Source organism: Planococcus citri, chromosome 5 (assembly GCF_950023065.1).
Source record: "Planococcus citri chromosome 5, ihPlaCitr1.1, whole genome shotgun sequence".
NCBI classification, from domain to species: domain Eukaryota; kingdom Metazoa; phylum Arthropoda; class Insecta; order Hemiptera; family Pseudococcidae; genus Planococcus; species Planococcus citri.
Window position 1 is genome coordinate 67,847,063 of NC_088681.1, and position 24,372 is coordinate 67,871,434.

Below are 24,372 nucleotides of genomic sequence, written 5' to 3' on the forward strand. Positions count from 1 at the left end.
AATAGGTAATTTAATAAGTAAGTAGGTACATATCTACATTACAAAACTAAAATTTTCGAAAATCATCGAAATTTGAATCATTTTTAATCCTAAACAATTTTATTTTGAATAAAATGGAAGTTTTTAAAGCAAGAAGAGTGAAAAAATCTTGATTGATGAAATTTTGTTTTGGAATATGTAAAGTAAAAATGTTCAAAGATCGCATCACATTTCAATTTTTATGCTACAGTATTCCACTTTTAACTGATAGCCCAGTCAATATGCAATTTGACCCAAACATAATTAAAAACAAAGGCTTTTTTGGTGAATATTGTCTAGGATGGTGTGCTGAATAACATACTAAAAGTCCCCGCCCCTACCCTACGAGCTAACCCCCCACAGTAGATCAGAGCTCCCCCAAAATCAGTTTTTCATCAAGAACTCCTGAAATATTGAATTTTGAGTAAAATGAGCCCAGTGATCATTTCATCTCCTCCCCAATACCTATCAAATGAGCTATCGACCAACTCCCTAACCTCAAGGGGGGTGGCGCTACGACCCCTCAAAGTGATGTGATTTCAATAATTTTACATTTTATGATTTGGAACTTGTAACCTGTTCTAATTGATAAAATGAAATCAAACTTGGGAAATGGGATTCTTTTGAGAGCTACAGTTGACCTCTGGAGTGGGGGAGGGTCAAAGTTGAAAATTACAGAATGGCCATTTTTTTGGAGGGGCATAACATGACCCCAAATGAATGAAAAGGGTCCAAAATCATACCATCGGACAGTACCCTATCTGTGATCAACATATCCAAATTTTAGCTTCCTAGATCATTCCCACTCTTTTTAAGATGGAAAAAACCGAAAATAGGGGCAAAATAAAGGGATTTTTAGCTTAATTCCGCTTTAAATGGGGTGGGGATGACCTAGGAAGCTGAAATTTGGATATGTTGATCTCAGATAAAGTACTGTCCGATGGTATGATTTTGGACCCTTTTCATTCATTTGGGGTCATGTTATGCCCCTCCAAAAAAATGGCCTTTCTGTAATTTTCAACTTTGACCCTCCCCACTCCAGAAGTCAACTCTAGCTCTCAAAAGAATCCCATTCCCAAAGTTTGACTTCATTTTATCAATTAGAACAGGTTACAAGTCCCAAATCATAAAATGTAAAATTATTGAAATCACGTCACTTTGAGGGGTCGTAGCGCCGCCCCCCTTGAGGCCAGGGAGTTGGTCGATAGCTCATTTGATAGGTATTGGGGAGGAGATGAAATGATCACTGGGCTCATTTTACTAAAAATTCAATATTTCAGGAGTTCTTGATGAAAAATTGATTTTGGTGGGCTCTGATCCACTGTGGGGGGGGGGGGGGTTAGCTCGTGGGGTAGGGGCGGGGACTTTTAGTATGTTATTCAGCACACCACGCTAGACAATATTCACCAAAAAAACCTTTGTTTGCAATTATGTTTGGGTTCGCCCATTTTTTTCTGCTATTAGCCTGGGCTATGACGTAGGCTATAAAATTGAGAATTATAAAAGGAAATATTTGAAAAAATTCCCAGCTCTTATTGAACATTTTAGTCGAACTCTCACTCAACTGGAAAATCTTTTTCAGTGATTTAAAATTTTGGAGTTTAAGTTGGATGAAATAATAATTCCAATGTAATTCCTTATGGAACCTTTGTTCTTTTGAACCTCACTCAAAAGGTTGATTGAGGCGAATCTCCCAACCCGACCCCACCCCTAAGCCAAATAATATAGGTAACTGTCTTTGCTCGTAATTCAATATTTTCTATCTCTATGGAGATTAGACCAAAAGTTTCGAAATTTTCACAGAAAATAGCCACTATATTATGGGTAGGTGAAGGTGCGATCATGTGGATTTTTTTGTTGGGGAGGGGGGAGAGAAAGTGAACATTTTGAAAAATTTTAGAAAAAAATGGAGAGGGGTCCATCACGATTGTTTTTAAATTTCATTTTTGAAGCTCAAAAATCGAACCACCCTGCTGAAAAAATTAGGTACATAAGAACGTCATTTTTTAAGGGTGTTTATACTTGTTTTAGACCATCAAAATCAATATTTCTGAAAAATTTAAATTTTGGGCAACGCATTGCCAATTTTCAATCCTCAAATATTGGTGACCAAAGATCGCATCATAAATCTTCTCAGATATAGTCTCTGAGATGCCTTATTATTTACACTCGTGAAAATTATTTTTGCGTTTTTCTGCTCCCACCTTCAAAGTTGCTGATTTTTTTTTGTTTTAATTCTCGTCAAAGAAACCCTCAACTTTGAAATCAAGTCGTGCCTGAAAACCAACCTCAAAAATTCTTATTTATCCAGGAATTTGTGATTCCTGCGTCAGAATTGTACCATGATTTCCTTTTCAAGGAATATCCTCCCCTCCTTAGCTGTGCTTCTAAACAATGCTCATTTCTTTGAATGAATTCGTTCTGTTCTCCTTGCCTCAAAAAATTGAAAAAAAAAAACAAAAAATTTGAAGACAGGAAAATTTACTTGAAATTTGTTCATTTCTGCTCACAATCTTTCTAGAGAACTCCCTTTTCAAGAAAATCCGTCTCCTTGGCCCTCCAAACAATTTTGTATAGGTACTTGTATAAAGTCCCTCAACAGTTGAAAAAGTTCTAGCAAAATCAAAAATTTAAAAATAACACCCTTTTCCAAGAAAAAACCTTCCTCGTCTCGATAGTTTATTTTAAGATAGGAGGGAGGTACAGGAAAATATTTTTCGCAGTACTAGAAGTTTTTTTTTCAGAAATAGTCGTTTAGAAAAATTCAAACACAAAAATGAACGTTTTCATTGTTTTTCATTTCATATTTTACGCACATAGAAGGTTTTCAAGGGGGGGGGGTCGGTCAATAAAAAATTTCTGAGCAACTTGGGCTTTATATAAGCAGCACTTCATCTTCGGAAACTGGAGAATTCGAAAATCCACGGAAGCTCCAGAACAGGTCGAAACCATCATATCATTACCAATCAATTCGGAAAGTAGAAAATTGAGCATAAAATTAAATTTCAATCTATAGGTAAATTTGTCAATTTCATCAAATTATGAATTTTTAATGGGAAACAGTACAAATTTCAAATTTAAAAAATTCTTCAAAAATCGAGGAATACATTTCAACAGCAAAATTTTGCGCTGGTGATGTATTGTAGGGCATCTTTTGATTTCCTTACATCTGTTTCAACAATTAAGTACTTAGGTACTTTTGTTCTGGTTGAGATACCTACCTCTTTTGAGTCGGTGGTTTTTGACCAAATTCAACCGGTACTCTTATTTTGAGTTGAAAGGGAAGGAAGATATGGTACCTCAAAGAGTGAGCATTTTCGAAAAAAATTGTGGTTTTTTCGCTTTGGTCCTTACCCAACCTGTTCTGGGAAGATTAGCCCAGTTCCAAAAGATAGTATGTATTTGAGATTCTGCGTCGATCTGTGTCAATGCCTCAGAGAGTTCAGAAAAATGGCCAAAAAACTTACAAATTTTTCGATTTGTTGAAGTTGGCAATAATGACCAGAAAATTGGCATCACCGCGTTCAAAATACATTTCCCCAATTTCAGGAATGATATCTTTCAATATTTTAGTCAAATTGATGCGAAATATTTGCGGAGAAAAAATTTTCAAAACACGAATTTATCAAAAAATAATAGCTCAGTCAATATGCAATTTGACCCAAACATAATTACAAACAAAGGTTTTTTTGGTGAATATTGTCTAGGGTGGTGTGCTGAATAACATGCTAAAAGTCCCCACCCCTACCTCACGAGCTACCCCTCCACAGTGTATCAAAGCCCCCTCAAAATCAGTTTTTCATCAAGAACTCCTGAAATATTGAATTTTGAGTAAAATGAGCCCAGTGATCATTTAATCTCCTCCCCAATACCTATCAAATGAGCTATCGATCAACTCCCTAGCCTTAAGGGGAGTGGCGCTACGACCCCTCAAAGTGACGTGATTTCAATAATTTTACATTTTATGATTTGGGACTTGTAACCTGTTCTAATTGATAAAATGAAGTCAAACTTGGGGAATGGGATTCTTTTGGGAGCTGAAGTTGACCTCTGGAGTGGGGAGGGTCAAAGTTGAAAATTACAGAAAGGTCATTTTTTTGGAGGGGCATAACATGACCCCAAATGGATGAAAAGGGTCCAAAATCATACCATCGGACAGTACCTTATCTGTGATCAACATATCCAAATTGCAGCTTCCTAAGTCATCCCCACTCTTTTTAAGGTTGAAAAAACCAAAAATAGGGGCAAAATAAGGGGATTTTTAGCTTAATTCCGCGTTAAATGGGGTGATTTCGCAACCCATCATGTTTAATATCAAGTTGCAAAATTATTCTTCAGAAACAAATCATCAGCCACAAATTACCAAACAATTGAAAAAAATTCCCATTTGTAGTAATAAGTAAATGAAAATACGTAATAATTAAGCATTTAAAAAAAATACAAAATGAATACGAAAAGTTGTATAAGATGCCAAAGTTCAATGAAGAGGAAAACTTGCTAAGCTGGTGTCAAACAAATTAACGATGTCTTTAAGTATTCCTTTCTCGTTTTTTTTTCTACCCCGAATGTCAATTTAAAAAGAAAGCTGAATAAGTTTCCCCGTAGAAATCCTTGACCTCGAGAGAAAAAAAAAATCAAAAATCCCAATACTAATAATTAAAAAAATGATAATTAATAGGAAATATGTACTTGAAAAATTTTGCTGACAGCGTTTTCACCACGAAGTAGGTACGTATTTCAAACCGAGTCAAATATTATTTTACAAAAGCGAGAGAACTCGGTATTATGAAAAAGTTGCAAAACTCGAAATTCACGTTTCTGATTATGCTAAGTCGAAGTGACAATTCAACGAACAGACTGAACAAACTGAAAGCCTTTATTACTTATAGGAAAAATAAAAGCCAAGGTGAAACAAACTTTTCGTAGGACGAGTATTTTCGCGAACTGGGTGAGAAAAAAAATAGAATCTCGACACGACTACAACGTTTAATTTTTCCGTTTCCGTCTCGCTAATTCGATAATATTTTCCTTTTTTGCCAAGGTTATGTACATCGCAGACCTAGTACGATGTGCTCGTATACTCAAAAATGTTAATAAAAAAAAAAGCTTACCTTTTTAAAATCACTTTCCGCATTACAGTTTCCGGATGAATGGCGTCTGGGGTTGGCGATAGGCGCCGGAACGTTGATTTTTGAAAACTGATCTCGATTCGTGTTACAATAGTATTCGACTTTATTCGGTAAGAAGAAATGCAACAGGGGTTGTTCCGATTGGTGCGTGTCGCTCGTGTACGCGATGCTGGCTGCTCTTTGCATTCTGTAAACAAAACAAACCTCGAGGTAATAAAACAAGGTGTTTTTCAGTCCAATAAACCGAACAGTCGTAAAAAAAAAGAATTAATTTTTGTAGCGTTATTTTGTCATCGATCAAGCCAACTTCGTGTATAGCCATGAGCTGCACATGCTGCGTCTTTATAAAGCGCGATAAACAAATCGAGTAAACAAGAGTTCATCGAATAATCGCTAAATTCCACACCGAGTCATATAAACCTATCTTTGGGCAATTTCATTATGAAAAACCGAGCCAAATATCACCTTTATTATCGAGTATACGTATGTTTGAACTGTTGCTACCCCACCTCTTCTGTTATTCTGGATTTCGAATGGGGTTTTAAATGAGCTGGGTTGGTTTTTCTTTTGACATAAAACGTAAGATTTTGGTATTTAGGCGAAATCAAGGTGAAAACAAATCGATAATGTTTTATTCCCATTAGGAGAAATTTTCAATTTTATTTAGCGATAAAGAATGAGAAATATATTGAAAAATTGCCAATTTATTTCAAGCGATTTTAAAACTTGAAATAATATGGAAATTTTTACTTATGTACAAGAAGCACTTTTGTTTCAAATTGCACTTTTTTTCATTCGGATTTCAAAACAACAATTTTTTGAAGCGATTCATCTCACGGGAAGGGAACCTAATACTTACAAGGGAATCTTTCGAACTGACACTCTCCGATTTGAACAAGACCGAGCTAGATGAACTTGATGCAAAAAAAAGTTCGAAACAAATCGTTCCAATTGAAATTTGAATAAGTACCTATGAACCATGATCGAGCTTTGGCAATTTTAGCAAAGCGCAGGACTTTTTGATAATTATTAGCAAAAAAGTTATAAGAACATTTTTACAATTTTTATCAAATTTTTTGGTAAAATGAATCGAGACTTTTAGGCAATTTTTGAGAAATGAGTTGGACATTTTAGAACTTTATACAAAAGAGCGAAAATTTTGGGCAAAAATCTAGACTTTTAGGCAACTTTTTTGGAAATAAGTCGGACATTTCGGAACTTTAGGTATACAAATAGTCCGGCATATGACAATAGGAGTAATTGCACCGAACCCCCCCGCCGATCCTCCGGGACAACTTTTTTCTTAAAGGGGACATCCTAAGGAAAATTTTAAAGCAAACTTGCCTGAAAAAAAGTTGGCCTTACTTACAAAATGGCGGCCATTTGATTGACAGGTCAGCCGAAATCGCAGATTTTGCGTTTCATCATAAGACTTGCACGAAATTTTTCAAATTTAACAAAGATAGATCGAAAGATCATGCAAAAATTTATCACCTGTCAAAATTTCAAGTACTAAAGTGCGTTTTTCGATTTTTGGTGAATTTTTGAAAATCCCATTTAGGTCAAAAATGAGGGAAAAAATCAAAATATTACCAAATTGACCAAGAAAGCTGAAATTTGGGATATACCCTATTTTCGACACGCCAAATCGATTGGAAACAGTTTCAACCCGTTTTGAGCAGTTCTGGAGCCTCCAGCAGATTTTTGAAACTCGAAATTCCCACAAAATTCCATCAAATTGGAGTTGTAAAGCTGAAATTTATTCTAAAAACTAATTTCAATACGCTACAAAGTACTGCAGGTGAATTTCAAGTCGTTTTGGAGCCTCCAGGGCCTTTTTGAAAATCCTGAAGCCTTTAGCAGATGTTTTAAACTTTAAATTTTCACAAAATTTCATCAAATGGAGATGGAAACCTGAAATTTACTCTACACTCCAATTTTAACCCCCTCTGAAGACGACTTCAGGTGCGTTCAAGTCATTTTAGAGCCTCCAGCGACTTTTTTGAAAATTACTGGAGCCCCCATTAGATTTCTGAAACTTTAAATTTCCCCAAAATTTCATCAAACTGAGATGGAGAGTCGAAATTTATTTTGCGAACTGATTTCAATACGCTACGAAGGTGACTGCTGACTGCCGATGGATTTCAAGTCGTTTTAGAGCCTCCATGCAGCGACTTTTTGAAAGGTTGTATAGCGTTTTTTTGGAAAATGAAAATCACTTAAAAGTAGCTGGAAGCTTCAAAACCATTTGAAACCACCATGTGATAAATTGATGTTGCGGGAATTTAAAGTTTTTAAAATCTACGGGAGGCTCCAGTAATTTTCAAAAAAGTCGCTGGAGGCTCTAAAATGACTTGAACGCACCTGAAGTCGTCTTCAGAGGGGGTTAAAATTGGAGTGTAGAGTAAATGTCAGCTTTACAACTCCAATTTGACTGCTATTGTCATATGCCGGACTAAAAAAAGCGAAAATTTTTCGCAAAAAAATGAGACGTTTAGACAATTTTGGCAAATCGTGGGACTATTTGCTATCTTTGGATGAACACGATATGATAAAAATTTTAACTCAAGGCCAGACTTTTCAGTTATTTTTAGTGAAACAGTGAAACTTTTTGTAACAATTTTCAGCAAAAAAGTGACTCTGGCAGTTAATTAAAGTAAAGGAAAAATTTTTCAGGTGCCTAAAAAAACGTTTCAGTAATTTTGGGCAAAAGTGATGCTTCAAGGTGAATTTTTTTCAAAAGAGACTTTTTCATAACTTTCTGAAAAAAACTAGTTTTATTAGGCACTTTTTGGGGGGAAAAATGAAAATTTCTCTAATTTGACAAACAATAAATTAAGATTTTTATAAGTCAGTCGTCAAATTTTCAGTTGAACCCCCTCTCGAACCTCCTCTTAAAAAACCTCCATATACTTTGGGTATACTTGGGCCAAATTATATTTATCCTGAGCCCACATGTTGTCTCTCGACAGCCCTGTCTTCAAAGTTTCCCATCCCCCCCCCGTCAGAATCTTCTCCTGTTTTTTCTTACGAGAGAACCTCTTGAGGTGTCACCCTCCGATTTGATCGGGACCACGATTTTTGGAAAGAGCACAGTCTAAAGCCTTTAAAACCAAATTTTGAGCTACACAACTTCAATTTTCAATTTTTGCGGCGAACGTTTGAAAATTAAAAATTGAATGTTTTTGGTGATTTATTTATTTTTATCATTTTTTTTTTTTAAATTCATACCCGCTTGATCAGTAAAAATGATCAAAATGAGTCCTAAAAATTAGTTCCCAAAATCCAAATTTCATCATTTCCAGTCATTCTGGAGCCTTCAGCGCAATTTTTTAATTTCTCCAGAATTTTGAATTTGCTCCAGAAGGCGTGAATATGAAGTTGGGCAGCTAAAAATCGAGTTGTGTGTTATACTCGACCTGTTTAACGAATTTATTCACATTTGAGCCGATTCTGGAGAGGACACCTCAAGAGTGGGTTTTTGACCAGCTTTTTTCATAATAAAAATATCAAAAAAATCAAAAGTTCTCCGTTTTCGAGGACATTTTTGAAATTTGTGCGAATCGCTGTATTTTGTCCAGAACTAACCCCCCCCACCAGGGCGAATTTTGCCCTTTCCAGCCATTCTAGAGCCTCCAGCGCGATTTTCCATTTTTCCAGAATTTTGAATTCGCTCCAAAAGGCGTGAAGATGAAGTTGGGCAGCTAAAAATCGAGTTGTATATTACACTCGACCTGTTTAATGAGTTTATCCACATTTGAACCGATTTTGGGAGGGACATCTTAAGGCGGTTCCCTTGTCAGATAAGTCTACTTGAATGCGAATTGTACAATTGATGAAATTTATTTTTGTTTGCTCCAAAATTTTAGAATTCCAAAGATGAGTTTTCAAACATTTCAATTTTGAAAATAAGAAACAAACAGGCTCGAGTAAAGCGAGGGCAAAAGCTTTTTTGGAGGTGTAAAAAATATTTTTTTCAATGTGAAAAGTGCATTTCTTGACTTGAATATTTCTTGAGATTTGAATAAATTTTTTAAAAGTTCAATTTGAAAAAAAAACACAAGGGCCCAAGCAAAGCGAGAGCAAAAGTTTTCAAAAATTTGTATTTTTGATTTGAATCTGAAAATCATCAGTGTAATTACAAAATTATCAAAAATCAGCAAAAATTGAGTAAATTTTTTGCAAAAATTCTTCAAAAACTTATTTATGTAAAAATATCGGAAAAAAGTTGAAAATTGCTCGATAAAGTTTATGTAAAATATCGTAAAATTCGCACAAAATTGTGAAAAAAATAGACACTCCCTCACCCCCTCGGAAGAGAATGAAGAACAAATTCATTCTAAATTTGAAAATATTTTCTACTAAAACTATTTCTTTTAATGCAAAAACTCCCTTCGGAGAGTGAAAAACGAAAGTAACTATGCAGGCAGGTACACTATTTCTAACTTGTCTCTCCGCTCTCCCCGGATTCAATAGAAGGTAGTTTCGAGCTATTTTTAGCAGTTGTAAGGCCTTCGATAAACATTTCGAAAACATGATTTCGGTGCCTATGAGGAAAAACTACAAATTTTCCAGGATCGATACCTATTTATTCAACGAGTTGTTTATTTTGAAGCTTTTTTCAAAAAAATAATTCGAAGAAGCATAAAACACAATAAGTATCTACTTGAGTATATAATTTTCCAATTTTTCGCAACACATCACTTTAACCTTCGAAAAAAATTTTTTTTTCGTCGTCGTCAGCATTTTCAATGCTACGTGCTACTTTTTAGTATTCTAACCATCTGCCTACGCTCTATTCACGAGCTTAAAATATAAATAAATTCCAAATTATACGTATTTTAAATACCATGCTTGAGAGAGAGAGAGACTTTGAAATAGTAAATTTGAGAAATTTGACAACCGCAGAAGCTAAATTTTGTGGCAGATCTTGGGCCAAGGCTTATTTTAAAATACGAAAATTGCTGGTATAAAAAGGCAAAAGAAAAAAGAAGGATTTACCATAAGTTCGGCTCGATGAATGGGCCACATGTACCTGCACAATGCGCAAGCTAAACACCTCAGTGGTCGTAATTCAAAATAATACGACGGATGTGAAATTGAATTTTTTGTTGGCGTTTAAAGCCGACCACAAATCCCAATTCTCGCGTTCGTACGAGTTGGGCAAAAATACGAATAATTCGATTAATATCCGCTTAACACATATTATAGTATAGAGGATTATTTCAAATCGAAACGCAAAAAATAACATTTCGTGGGCCAGCGAAGCGTGTAAAGATTGAAATTCGTAAAACGTTCGCGATACCAAAAACCACCTCGAAAAGAGCATTATGGAGAAGAGGAAGATGTGTGAGAGAAACAGAAATGAGAAAAAACTAAAAGGCGTTGGATGAAAAAAAAAAAAAGGTTTAAAATATTCGAAGGCGAAAATTCGTTCGTATCGAATGTGTGAGTGTGTGTGTTGTGTATATGATGCGAGTTTATTCTCTCACCTGGAATGTAATTAAATATACCTACGGCCTTTTTGATGTTTATTTTTCAACACTAAATTATACGTAATTGACTCGACACCTTTTGTTTTTCTTGCGCAAAAGGCTCAATCAAGCGGAAACATTACAAGCAGCAGATTTTTCATCATAAACGTGTATCTACCACCTACTCGTACCTACATGCACATGTGCGAATACAACGCTATAGCTCAATTTACTGTGGAATCAGAAAAAAAGAGCAAAAAAAAGTTCCCCTTTAGGTCGAATAAAAACTTTTCACGCAACACTGGTCTGTGAAAATTTTCCTTAATTAAATAAATAAACTATTAAAATTTAATTCGCTTAATCCATCATCTGAAGGGAAAAACTTTTAAAACTGGTTATACTTTTGTATAAATTTATCGTCTGGCTACACGTTCATTTTCTATCCCTTTTTCGCCTTCAATTTTTTTTTTTTTTTTTAATGCACGAGAAAGTATACGCGAACGTAAACAGGCAACGTTTTCAAGGTAAATTCGAATGAAATACAGCTTTTCCTATAGCTCGGATCGTTTACAGCTTTCGAGTAATTTATATGTCAATGTAGTCTTACTTCTTTAACAGATGTTTTCTACTCTTTCGTTCGTAAATTTTATCGACGCAATAATTTTTTTAAAACGTTTCCAAGACTCGATACCTTCGTTTCGCAGCGATTTTAAATTTACTACGGAATCGATTCGAAATTAATGATAAATTTGCCTCTGCTTTTCTCACTCGCGTTTTCATCCCTCGTGCATTATTTGTATACCCTTTTATGCATGCGTGTGTTCAGGCCCTTCCTTCTTCACTGTTTTCGAGCCCAAATGTCGCCTTGTTCGTATTGTAGTACTGGCACCAGATGTACGTGTAATGGGGTTCTAAATGGTCTATTTTTTTTTCAAAATAGAAATAAATTTGATGCCTTTTTTTTTGCGTAATGTAATGACGACGATATTTTTTAAAAATCGGTTTGCATCGGTTTCTGAAGCGATGTTGCCAAATGTAGCATTTTTTTGGTACCTGCGGATGGGTTCGAATAGGCGATGAAAATTGTAAAATAGAAAAAATCAACTACTCTGATTGACCTAGGTATTGATTTAGGAGAAAAAATGATTGAAAGATGATCTAAGATGAAATGGAAATTTGAACTTTTTTTTGAAACCTGAAATTTAGGTACATAAAATTCCACCAAATAAAATTGAAAAGTCGAAATTCACTCTGTATTTTAATTTCAACGTGCTGAGTCAACTGAAGATGCTTTCAAGTTGTCTTGGAGTCTCCAGTGATTTTCTAGAAATTCGAGTTTCCCAAAAAAAAAAAACATGTTGAAGTCAATATGGATGGATTTTGTTGTGTTTTTTGGAAGCCTGAAATTTTCAGAAAGTCATTGGAGATTCAAAAATGACTGGATGAAACCATCTTTAGTCCTTTTCGTATGTTTAAATTGAGGTAAACAGTAAATTTTGGCTTCCCAGGTTCATTCGGTGAAAATATGTATCAAAAATTTTTTGGAGGCTCATAAACTGCTCAAAACAGATCGAAACCAATGGGCTGATTCAAATGGTCTCTCATTCTCACAGTCTATAAACCCATTGCATTCTTTTTTCTAGAAAGAACAAAATCGAATCTCCTTACCTCACTCTCAAAGGTAAAAACCTTGAATTCAAATCAAGTACAAAATTCCTTGGATTGATTTTTAACTATAAGCTCAAATGGACACCTCACTTTTATTCATTAAACAGAGCTTAATGAAAACCCTACATCTATTGAAAGTGATTAAAAATCTAAAATATAACCCTTCAAGATCCCTTTTACTTCAGTTAGGGGAAGCGTGTCTAAGATGGCACACCGTTCAAGATGCCATAGTGACGATTACTCGAAAACTACAAACTGTAAAAAAAAACTGTTTCGCTTAGAATGTTGTCAACACTGTAAACATTGAATCCAGGTATTTGACAAATTGTTAATAGCCGAAAATCAAAAAAAAAAAAATTACAAACAATATTTTGGGGGTTGTAAGAAAAAAGGAAAGTAATGAGCTAAATACCTAGTCATAATAATAACATCGCCTTATATGCTTCTAATATCACTCTGAAATTATCAACATGTTTGGCCAAGATGGCATAGCATTTTTTGTCCAAGATGGCATGGTACCAACAACATGGTATTTTCATAGAAATGTTAAAATTATGTTTCAATCAATTTTCGAAATATTTTCATAGGTATTTCATCTTTTGTACTTGAATTTCATAATAAAAACCACTTTTAATCGAGTTTTTCTTAATTTTTGAAATATTTTCATAGGTAAGGTAAGTGCAGCTAATTACGCCACGTTGGCAATTACACCACTACCACAGTTCTCATGGTAAACAGGTAGATGGCCCCATATGATGATTTTTAGGTGGTTGTACTGTTAAAGCCAAGGTAGGAAAACCAAAAAAGGCAAAAATATCACCGGACCTGACAATTTTCTGAGCTGTGGCTTGCTTTTTCATAAATTTGATGCCAAAAAAAAGTCATGTTAAATTGATCACAGTTTGGAAACGTGCTGTAAATTGTAATAAGGGCGAAAACAATTTTTGAAGATATGTTTCCTGTAGTAAATTTAACGCCGATCTTAGTGCTATAAACAAGTTTTTTGTCATTTCTCAAAGTAAGTATCAAAATGTTGAAATATACACAAAAAAACCAATGTTAAAAATTACACCACTTTAACAAAACTCTTTTAGGACTTTCACATATTTGACCAAAATGCTAAGAAATAATTTTTAGCGATGTTTTTATCAATAATGTTAAATAATTTTTTGAGGGGTGGGGAGAGAATGGCGAAATTACCTGCATATGTTGATGAATACACCACTTTGGTGAATAATTTTCAGAAATGGAGGGGTGGGATAGGGGGAGGGGTATTGGAAATTATTTTTTTTAGGGAAAGGTAGCCAATAAAATGCCAAAATGCTAAATGATTTTTACCAATGTTTTCATTGATTTTAAATAGTTTTTTGGGGTGGTGGCGTCATTACCTGCATGTGTTGATAATTACACCACTTTTGTGAATAATTTTCAGGAGGAGATGGGCGGTATTGGGGGAGGGGTAGGAAATTTTTTTTTGTGAAAGGTAGCCAATAAGATGTACTTTGAGATGGTTCATTCACATTTTTGCCAAAGATGCATTTTAACCCCCCTAAATGACCTCAAACCTTAACATGGCGCAATTAGCTGCACTTACCTTTTATTTCAGCTTTTGTGATTAAACCCCCTTTTAATCGAGTTTTTTTTTCTTTTTTGAAAAATTTTTATACATATGCCATCTTATCCATACCCCTGTCCAAGATTGCATATTTGGAACTTTTAAAAAAAAATGCAAATTACAGGTACTAGAAATAAGTTTAAAAACCAGGGGGAGGGAATTTGTAGCCAAATGTTCAAAGTTTCAGATATGTAGTTTATTCACTTTTTGGGATAATTCATTATAGCGCCCTCTAGATTGCAAAATGTGCAAAGTATGCCATCTTAGACACGTTTCCCCTTTGTAGATCTCTAATTAGAAGCAAAATAAAATATGGCTGCCCAGTTTATATGTATTAGTGCATCAGATAAAAACCTATCAATCCTTAAAGTAATACAAAATGCTGCCTTACGCCTATGTAAACTTATTTTAATTTCATATGATTGGAAAATGAGTAGTTTCCTAGACAGTTTTGTGGTTGGAAAATACGTCTTTAACGCATCTTGAAAGTAGCCATTTTTTAAAATTTCAGCATTTATTTTCCTCTCATATGAAATTAAAATAGTATACGCGACAGGATTGGACAGTAACACGATTAAATTGTGCGATTAAAGTCGCTCGGCTTTGCCTCGCTCCTTAAACTTCGCACTCGTTAATCGCATACTTTCCGCTCCTGTCACGTAATGTACTAAAACCTCACTTCCGAATATAATTAATTTCCTCTGTGGGAATTAATTTGACCAGAATTCAATCTATCTTTATCCCAGTACAAAAAAAATGAGTATCCATCTGATTTCATCAAAGAAAAATATGCTGAGATCATAGTAGAATATCATGAATTCATGTAATGCTTCACAGATGGTTCTAAAAATGAGTTTTGAACGTGCAGGCTATGCTTTTTCTATTGATAGTAAAATTATCAACTTCACAGATCACAAATATTCTTCTATTTTCAATTTAGAACTTTCTGCCATACTCCATTTCCTACAAAAGATCTCCCTAACAAAAAATTCCTGATTCAATCAGACTCGCTCTCTGCTCTTTTATCAATCCAAAACAAATTTTCTGAACATCAACTTGTTCATAAGATCCATCAAATCATTTATGAACTTCAGACTACTGACAAAATTATTAAGTTTATGTTTGTCCCAAGTAATGTAGGCATTGAAGGAAACTAGGTAGTAGATGAATCAGTTAAAACAGCTGTTATCCCCTCTAAAATTTTCTCTGTGACCCATGATGACGTTATTAATATCCTGAAAATCATCCAAAACTTCAATTGGCAAAACCTATGGAACTCAAAAACAAATCACAAACTGCAATTTACCCACAAAAAATCAATCCTCCCTTGGAAACACCTTAGTCGCCTAAATAGATCAGAAGAAATTATAATCACCCGCCTCCGAATTGGTCATGCCAAATTAACCCATAACCATTTTATGCATCAAAGCTCCTAAACCCACCTGTCAAATCTGTAATTCTGAAATAATCTCCACTCAACACCTTCTATTCTATTGACCTTCCCTGAAAACAAAACGCCAATCCTTAAACATTTCATACCTCAACCCTACAATTCCTGACAATATCAAACAGATGGGAAACATTCTTGAATTCATCAAAGAAATCAATCTCTCAAACCAAATCTAGACTAACCCCTCGAAACTGGGCGTAAAAATCCTGGCAATGTAAAAAAAAAAAAAAAGATCGAAACCATTACCAATCAATTTGGTGAGTCGAATTCAGGGTATGTATCTATACCCCAAATTTAAGATTTCTTGACCAGTTTGGTAAAATTTTGATTTTTTTCCTCAATATTACACCCCTAAATTTAATTTTCACAAATTCACAAACTGTTTCAAGAAAAAGTTCTTGCATTGTTTTTAAAATAATTTTTTTAAACTTAAATTTTCAAAAATTTGCCAAAAAACCAAAAATGAACTTGTTAAACAGTAGGAAAGGGGGAGTTGTGTTAGGACATGCTCTTTGGAACCCAGCTAGCTAGGTTTCGTTCAAAAGGTTCTCTTGCTAGATATAATCACTATATCACTAAACGTGAACTTTTTATTAGAGAACATTCCAAACATCGAGTTCAACATTCAAAGAAGCAAGGCCATGTCTCAGCTGCGATGGAAATTCCATTATTATAGAAATGGCCAAATACTTCATATTCGATATACAATAGAAAATAATACGCGATGAAGGAAAATATTGAAATTTTTCTCAAAATCCACGCAGTCAACAACGACAATAAAATGAAAAAGTTTCATATTGTAATTCTTTTTGACAAGATGGCGAAGTAATCACCCGTGAAACGAATTGAAAAAAAATTTAACTACGCATCAGAAAACATAAATGTAGTTTTAATTCGACGACGTACATTTGGAATTGAAAAAAAAAAGTAGAAACGTGGCTAGAAAAGTTCTCCTATATAGGTAGTATATTGACTCTTCGCGTATAATAAGTGTGTTCTTTTTTCAACCCTGCTACCTTTCGCTTTGCCTTATATAGTACAAATACTGACGACGATACCGCTGATAATATCACGATGGAATAATATGAGTAGATTTGAAAGTTTCACGTAAAGTTAAAAGATCACCTTAGCTGTTCGTAATGAAGCTGTATTTGTAAAAGTTGTGCTGGCTCAAAATCCTGTCATGTCACGTGACTCGAAAGTTGTTCGTGCAAAAAACAAACGTCGTGTTGCCGCCGCCGTCGTGTGCATTACTCTAAAAACAATCCCGATGTAATCCGCTCTTAATAGCTTTCCATACGATATGATAGCGAGCATTTTCAACTACCAACATTTGCAGATGGAGAGATACTCATACACAAAACGTGTAATCATGTGGTACTTTGCGATGATACGAACGCAACCGTAAGAATTTTATGGCAATTATCAGCTGAAAAATTGCCTTGGAAAAGATCAATTTTTTTTACGTATTTTACTACAGTATCTAAGTTACGTACGGATCGTAATAATACAGTAGTATTCGTATAAAAGGGAGAAAATTTAATAAGGCTTCAGCCTATCGACCTTGAATTTATTTTTTACAAATTGTGTTGTGCGGTACAAATGAGTGTCAGACGGGCTATATTGTGTATTCTAGTAATGCACAATTGACGGTGTTGAATTCTTTACTTCTGAAAATTTGGTCGCTGAAATCTTAGTACATTCTCTTTTGTCAGAGGCGGACCGGCCCCAAGACACCAAATGTTTAAACCAAAAATATAATCATACTATATTTTCACTTTCTCCAAACACGAATTTTCCAAAAATTAAAATTTTCAATTACCTATCACTATTATTCAAATTCTAAAATTGTGGAGCCAAAAAAACACTCATCACAAAAAAAAAACATTTTCTGAAATTTTTACGATGTTTTGAGCAATTTCCTGTCAAGTTTTGCTCAATTTCACTGAAAATTCATCAAATTCGGGTTGTTTTTAGCAGATCTTACGTCAATTGGCACAATGTTTACGACCGGGTGGGGGGGGGGGGGGATTTTGTTCAACTTTCACGATAGTGCGCAATTTCAAATACAGAGTATTTGTTCTTCGGTCTCCATGGGGGTAAAGTGTGCAGGGGGGGTGTAGATCTGAATTTCGAAAATGTCTGATATCAATACTCCAAAAGGTTCATACTGAAATTGTTTTTTTTTCAAATTTTTGTCAGAATTTAGGCTTGGGCCCACTCGAGGATTTGAATTTTTCAACGTGGATTCAGAAGGTCGTTATTGAGATGAAAAAATATATAATAACAACTCTTCTTTCGTGCCAAATTTCAAAATCATAGGCTGAGTTGAATTTTGGGAGGAGAAGAACCATCATCTTTGAGTGCAACACGGGCTTAAACTACTACGTAGCACCTCAAATCTTTCAACTTCACCGCATACATTTCGCATTAGTTGTTATTTCGTTCGAGAAATAATGAAAGTTCATTTCAAAACTTGAAGATAACAAATAAGGTCAAAAACACGCGAAAATCAGACCTGTTCGCAAATTCACACGAAAATAAAAAACCCTCCTCGAGTTAAGCACCGGGATTCTTCTACACATCAATTTATTCGATCGAGTGAGAAAACGCGTTATTCGTAAAAGAAAAGAGCTTACCTAACCTAAAAAAAAAGGAAAGAAAAAAAACACCAGAGATGGAAAAATTCATCGGCGAAAAGAGAGCAAGAAGATTTGGCGACGCAAAAAATATTAAATTGGCTAAAATTAATTTCGTTATCTTTACCACTTCAGTCGACTTTTGAGGATTTTGTTAACGAAGACGCTCGAATAAAGGAAAAATTTATTTATCGAGTAAAACCTTAAAGAACGTTTTAGGATATTGTAGCGTGGCAGAAAGGCAGCGACTACATAAAATAATGAATTCGTAAGGAAAAAGTACCTACATAAATTCGTTATGAAAAGTTGGTTTTGTTCAAAATTTTGCATTGGTCACTCTTGGGTTTGTTCCCCCTAAATTCAAAAAATACAATTTTCGTTTTCTGCAAAAACACTTATGGGAAAAACAACAGGCACAAGAAAGTCAAAATTTGAAGTAATTTTCTAAAAACTTTGAATCTTTGGCGATTGAAATACCAACAATTTCCAAAAAGTTGACCAAAAAGACAAAAAAAACTGAAATGAAGAATAATGATCAAATGATACTTGCCCAAAAGTAATAAAATTTTAGTAAAATTTGCCAAAAATGTCATAAAATATTACTGAAATTATGTTAATACGAAATTAATCCTAAAGGGAATAAAAATCACCAATAAATAAAGGATTTTAATTTTTTTTTAAATGAGTGAAAATCGACTGTAATGATCAAAAACTGAAAAATTTCAGTAAATTTGGCACTAATTTCATGAAAAAGTCTTGAAAGTACCTACGTCGCAATATCATTAAAGCACAAAAAAAATCATAAAAATCAAAAGACCGAACAAATAAGATTACTTTAATTGATGAAAGGTTCAATGATTTTGCTAAGGAATTGGTTAGGTGGCTCAATAGGTTCAACTCGGAATATGAGGCTTGTTTATGTTAGGTACCAAGTCCGAAATTGTTCAATTCGGGGTTGGTACAGCCAATTTTGTACCATCTCCGAACTGTCCGTACCAAGCGTGAATATTACTTTTTCATCGGACTTGGTTTGTACCATGCCCGGAGGGTCCGGACAAAGTGTTCGACTTGGTACAATTGTGTTGTGCAAAGTCCGAAATATAGTTTTATAATGAATGAATTCGAATTTTACACCCCTTTATACCACAAATATTGAACCAAATAAAAGGAAATTTAAAGATGACTCTAAAATACACCACCAGCAAAATTTTCAGGTGCTGAAATTCATTTGTTGATTTTTGGGGAATTTTTAAAGATTCAAATATTGCTATGCTCACTTCTCAAGAAAAAAATAAATAAAAAGATCAAATTGAGGTACTTACTAACTAAAATGCTGAAATTTGGTTTTTACTCTCTATTTTCAACTTCTCGAGTCGTGAAATTCTCGTACCTTACTCATTTGAAAACTATGCACTAAAACTTGGATTCCAAATTCTTTTCTTCATGGATTTTTCAAAGTCAAAATTTTACCAAATTGTCGTGAAAGGCTGAAATTTGGTTTGTATCATTTTTCTGCGTTAGTAGGTAGCTGATTTCTCTAGTAATTTTTTAAAAAATTAAAAAATTTTGGATTTTAAGAGATACAAAATGGTTTTGAAAAAATCAATTGAAAAGGTCATAAAGATCGATGGCTAATCCGGGTTTATGCTAAATTTTAATTATGCTTCAAAATTTGCTGCCAAGTTGCCTGTGCGTAAATACGGCCCTGTTCAAAACCACCACCAAACGACTCTGGAAGTTAAAAATAGAGAGTAAAAACCAAAACAGCATTTTAGTTAGTAAGCACATACCTCAATTTGATCTTTTTATTTTTTTTCTTGATAAGTGAGCATAGCAATATTTGAATCTTTAAAAATTCCCCAAAAATCAACAAATGAATTTCAGCACCTGAAAATTTTGCTGGTGGTGTATTTTAGAGTCATCTTTAAATTTCCTTTTATTTGGTTCAATATTTGTGGTATAAAAGGATGTAAAATTCGAATTCATTCATTATAAAACTATATTTCGGACTTTGCACAACACAATTGTACCAAGTCGAACACTTTGTCCGGACCCTCCGGGCATGGTACAAACCAAGTCCGATAAAAAAGTAATATTCATGCTTGGTCCGGACAGTTCGGAGATGGTACAAAATTGGCTGTACCAACCCCGAATTGTACAATTTCGGACTTGGTACCCAACATTTACATAGACTAGCAAAACTAACTGACTCAGACAGTGGCTAGTATCCCAATTAGGACTTAATATCGCACCTTGGGAGTAATAAGGTCACATCTCAAAAAAGTGAAATTTTACAGGAGAGTGATTTTCTTTTTTTTTAAAACTTGATTCATTATTTTTATCAACTTATAATTAATTGTGAGGAATGAATAGCTCCTCATTTTAAAGATCTGGTATCCTACCTTCATTTAGCATAAGAACACTTTGAAAAATGAAATCTTAAAGAGGAAATATTTCAATGTTTGGAAAACATTTTGAGTTATAACCTTTCATTAAAGTTGATGTGGAGGCGAAAGGAAGCGTCCAAAAAAATTTCATGATGTCAAAGTTGTAGAGAATTAAATTTCCAATCGACGTAATGTCGTTAGTTTTTTTCTAGAGTGCTTAGTTTTTGAGTATTTCTCAAAAAACTAAAATTTCATGATATGTGCAAATTCATTTTTCTGAAAAGTGATCAATTTAAAAAAAAATTTCCTTTTGGTACAAACGAATAAAAAATGCATTCCTTGTGACTATTTATAACTGACAAACATTCAAAACAATCAAAACTATTTGTTAACACTTTGTATGTACGAAATTTGCTCAAAAAGGGTGGAGTTTTTTGAGATGTACCCTGATAACTCCAAACAACTTGCAATGTTGTTGAGATTTTGAGTTAGGCCATTTGCGTTTTTTACAAGATCTAGATGATGTACCCAACTCAAAGTGTAATTTTTGGTTGAGGGGGGGGGGTCATACAAACCCCAAAAATGCAAAAACATCAAAATCAATTTTTTTTGAGATGTGACCTTATTACTCCCGAGGTGCGTATGGAATAGGTATTCTTCTCTTCTCCAAGTCGAGAGGTCACTCCCATGCTTTTTTATTTTATTCATTTTATGTAGAGTGACACTCCTTCCCTAGTTTTCCTTCTTTATACCTCGTTGATTCTACATATATAATTTTCCTTTGTTGGTCTGGCTAAGACTCCAGTAGGTTTTATGATTGGGAAGATGAGGGCGAGATCAGATAAGAGTTTAGCTTCGTGATGGGACTCGATTTTGATGTACGCTGTCACATATACTACAACTGTGATGTAACAGTGGGGCCTACATCCTTCCACACCATGTTTATTACGAGTATCTGGGCAGTGTCTGGTTCTGCTGCGGTTATGCTCTGGCTGTTTGGACCACACATTGATACGTGTGTTTACATCCAAAAGTGTTTCCTTTACTCTTAGACACTTGTATCCTTCCTTGTGCCAAATTAGTGGCTGATCTGCAACAGGGGCCTTCAGGGTGCTGGAACTCACTGTCCATCTATTCCATCTCAATTTTGACAACTCGTTGATTTACTTATTAATGTAAAGCAGACTACGACAAATATAAGAGTGCCTTGCCTAGTCCATGCCTGTGAATCCACATTGTGCTATATATAGGTACTGTTGAGCTATATTAGAGGAAAAGGTACAAATATGGACCCCCTCTAGCTTTTTGGCGTTAAGGGGTAGAAAAAATTACCATTTTTTTGTGTAAAAAAATTTTTTTTGGTTGAAAACTCACAGAGTTTGAAATTTAGAAAAGTGACATAACGTGGTACAAATATGGACCCCCTCAAAAAAAGAATAAAAATTTCAGAAAATTGTAAAAAAATTTATTTAAAGATGTTTTTTGATGCTTTGGACTTGTCTTCTTTTCTCAGTATTCTAAAAACCATTGAATCAAAATTAGTGATGGAAAAAAAATTTAGGGGTCCATATTTATACCCAATTACCCATGCAAAAAATTGGCTAAGTTGATGAAAAATGAAAAAAATCATGGTCTCATTTTTGACACTTTGGACTTGTCTTCTTTGTTAATAACACTTTTCTCGACATTCTAAAAATATTGAATCAAAATTAGGTAAAAAAATTTAGGGGTCCATATTTTATACCCATGCAAAAAATCGGCTCAGTTTTCAAAAAATGAAAAAAATTATGAAAATCAGTTGAAGTAAAGGCAAATATGAAAGTATATTTTGAAAGTACTCATTGTATAAGCTACTTACTTCGCTAATAATTTTTTTCCAAACTTTATTTGAATTTGATGAATCACTGAATGAAAAACTTATGAAAGACACCCAAGTATGCATGTGGATCCGAAATAAGTACTTGGATCATCAATACTACACTACTAGTATAATTTTTAGTACTCATCAGCATGACCGTGGCGCTAGTAGTTGTACACTAAGCCATTGGGGGGGGGGGTCCATAATTGTACCTTCTCCTCTACTATTTTACGTTGTAGGTATATCTACCATGCTTGAAACTAATAAACATGTCGAAGTGTTTCAGATACTCTTTTTTAGGTAATATTGTGCAATGGTGCCCTCCATAGCAGTACCAACAAACTTTCCCCTTCTGCCTGGAGGCAAGACACCGCTGGCTCCTGACCGTTCCATTCTAGTTTAAGATTGTATGTTTTTATATTTTTAATTAATTTTTAAAAAAATATAAAAAATTAATGTGGAAATGTATTAATCTGCCAGGGACGTGTGAAGGGGGGCTTTTTCAGACAGGCGTGTGTGGGGGTAGGGATTGCAACGTTTTGTGAGAGATCTTAGTAGGTACGAGTATCTTATATGTTTGCCAGGGTCACTTGCTTGAAGCTTGCTTCAACTACACCCCTTCCACAAAAAAAATCATAAAAATCAATGGATTTCTATCAATCTATAGCATTATATTTTAAATACTTCAGATATCTTTTTAAAAATGTCAAGATATTTAAATATATTTTAGGCAATTTCTGCAACGTTTCGCTCAATTTTATTGCAGTTCCGTCAATTTTTAGCCATTTTATTTATAAGTTGATTTTACAGTTTTTGTGATAATTTAACCAAGTTTTTCCAATTTCATTCATTTTAAATATTTATCCAACCAGTTACCAATTATTTTGAAATTTTGGGAATTTATCGGAAAGGTTTTGCTTTTTCAATTACTTTCATAAAATTTTTTAAAGTGCTTTTTGCAAAAATAAAAATTTTTAATTTATTTTTGCAATCTTTTAATCGTTTTGATCGTTTTAATACGTTTCAATGAAGTCTAGCGCGATTTCAACAAAAAATTCGTTTCAGGTTTTCTATTTTATCCCATTTTGAGCAGTCTTTAGAAATTACGATGACTAAAAAATATTTTTTGGAGTTTGGGGGAGGGGAGGAGAAGGGCAAGAACGTGTTCTAATGTTATTTTCGTGACGTGAGTTGTCACGATTTGTGCTATAAGAGAATACACCTGCTGAACTGAAAAATTCCTCTTTCACAATTCTAATAATACAGATTGGAAAATTATTGAGAAGTTTGCAGATATCTTAATGCGAGTAATCATTACACCCAATTATACAATAATAGAGTTTGATTGTTCCTACATCGAGTCGTTTGAAAATACAATTCAATTCGAAGTTAAAGTACCATACATTATAGTATCACTAAAGGTTTGAAATACATTGTGTAAGTATATTTCATATATGTGTAGACTATATATAATGTGTATTTAGACAATAACGTGTTTCGTACTCGTAGGAGATACGTTAGCAATCTACAAAGAAAAACTTTTCTTCGACTAATTGTACCTATTATTTGATTGTTGAAACGGAATCTGTTTTGGAGAAACTTACTTATGCGACATTTATACGCGATATAAATGTTTGAAATGTTGTCTAAGTTTACTTCGCAAGGATGAATTGAATCGACGGTGCGTTTTCAACCAGAATAGGAAATTTGCCGAAGGCATACTGATTTTTTTTACTACATAATATCCTACGCAAAATTTGTAGACCTATTTACTGAGGCAAATATAATTTAAATGACTTCTGTAAATTGAAAAGTATGTATAAAGAAAACGTCATCACTCGAAGGTCTACATTTTATACACGATGGAAAAAAAATAACCAGTCAATGAAAATCCCATTATTATAGTTCAACTAGCTATACACGGGAGAAGCAATGGTTTAAAATCGAGCAAAATTAAAAAATTTGTAAAAAAAAAATTACGTCTCAGTGTTTATTAATCACTGTTTTTTTTTGTCGACCATAAAAAAAGCTCGGACTATACGAACGTAATTAATTCGTTAAATTTTTGCGAGAATATTTGACAAAAATATACTATCAAGTTTATAAAACGATGGAAAGTTGGCTACGTACAAAT

General features: G+C 34.0%; 1 protein-coding gene across 1 annotated transcript in view; it reads right to left on the reverse strand.

Annotated features, from left to right (window-relative positions):
* The window catches only part of LOC135846721 (uncharacterized), a 127,434-nt gene that overhangs the window by 64,361 nt on the left and 38,701 nt on the right, over positions 1-24,372 (reverse strand). The window contains exon 3 of the mRNA XM_065365975.1: positions 5,130-5,334. Within this exon, the coding sequence (XP_065222047.1) occupies positions 5,130-5,334 (205 nt within the window). The remainder of the gene's footprint in view (positions 1-5,129; positions 5,335-24,372) is intronic.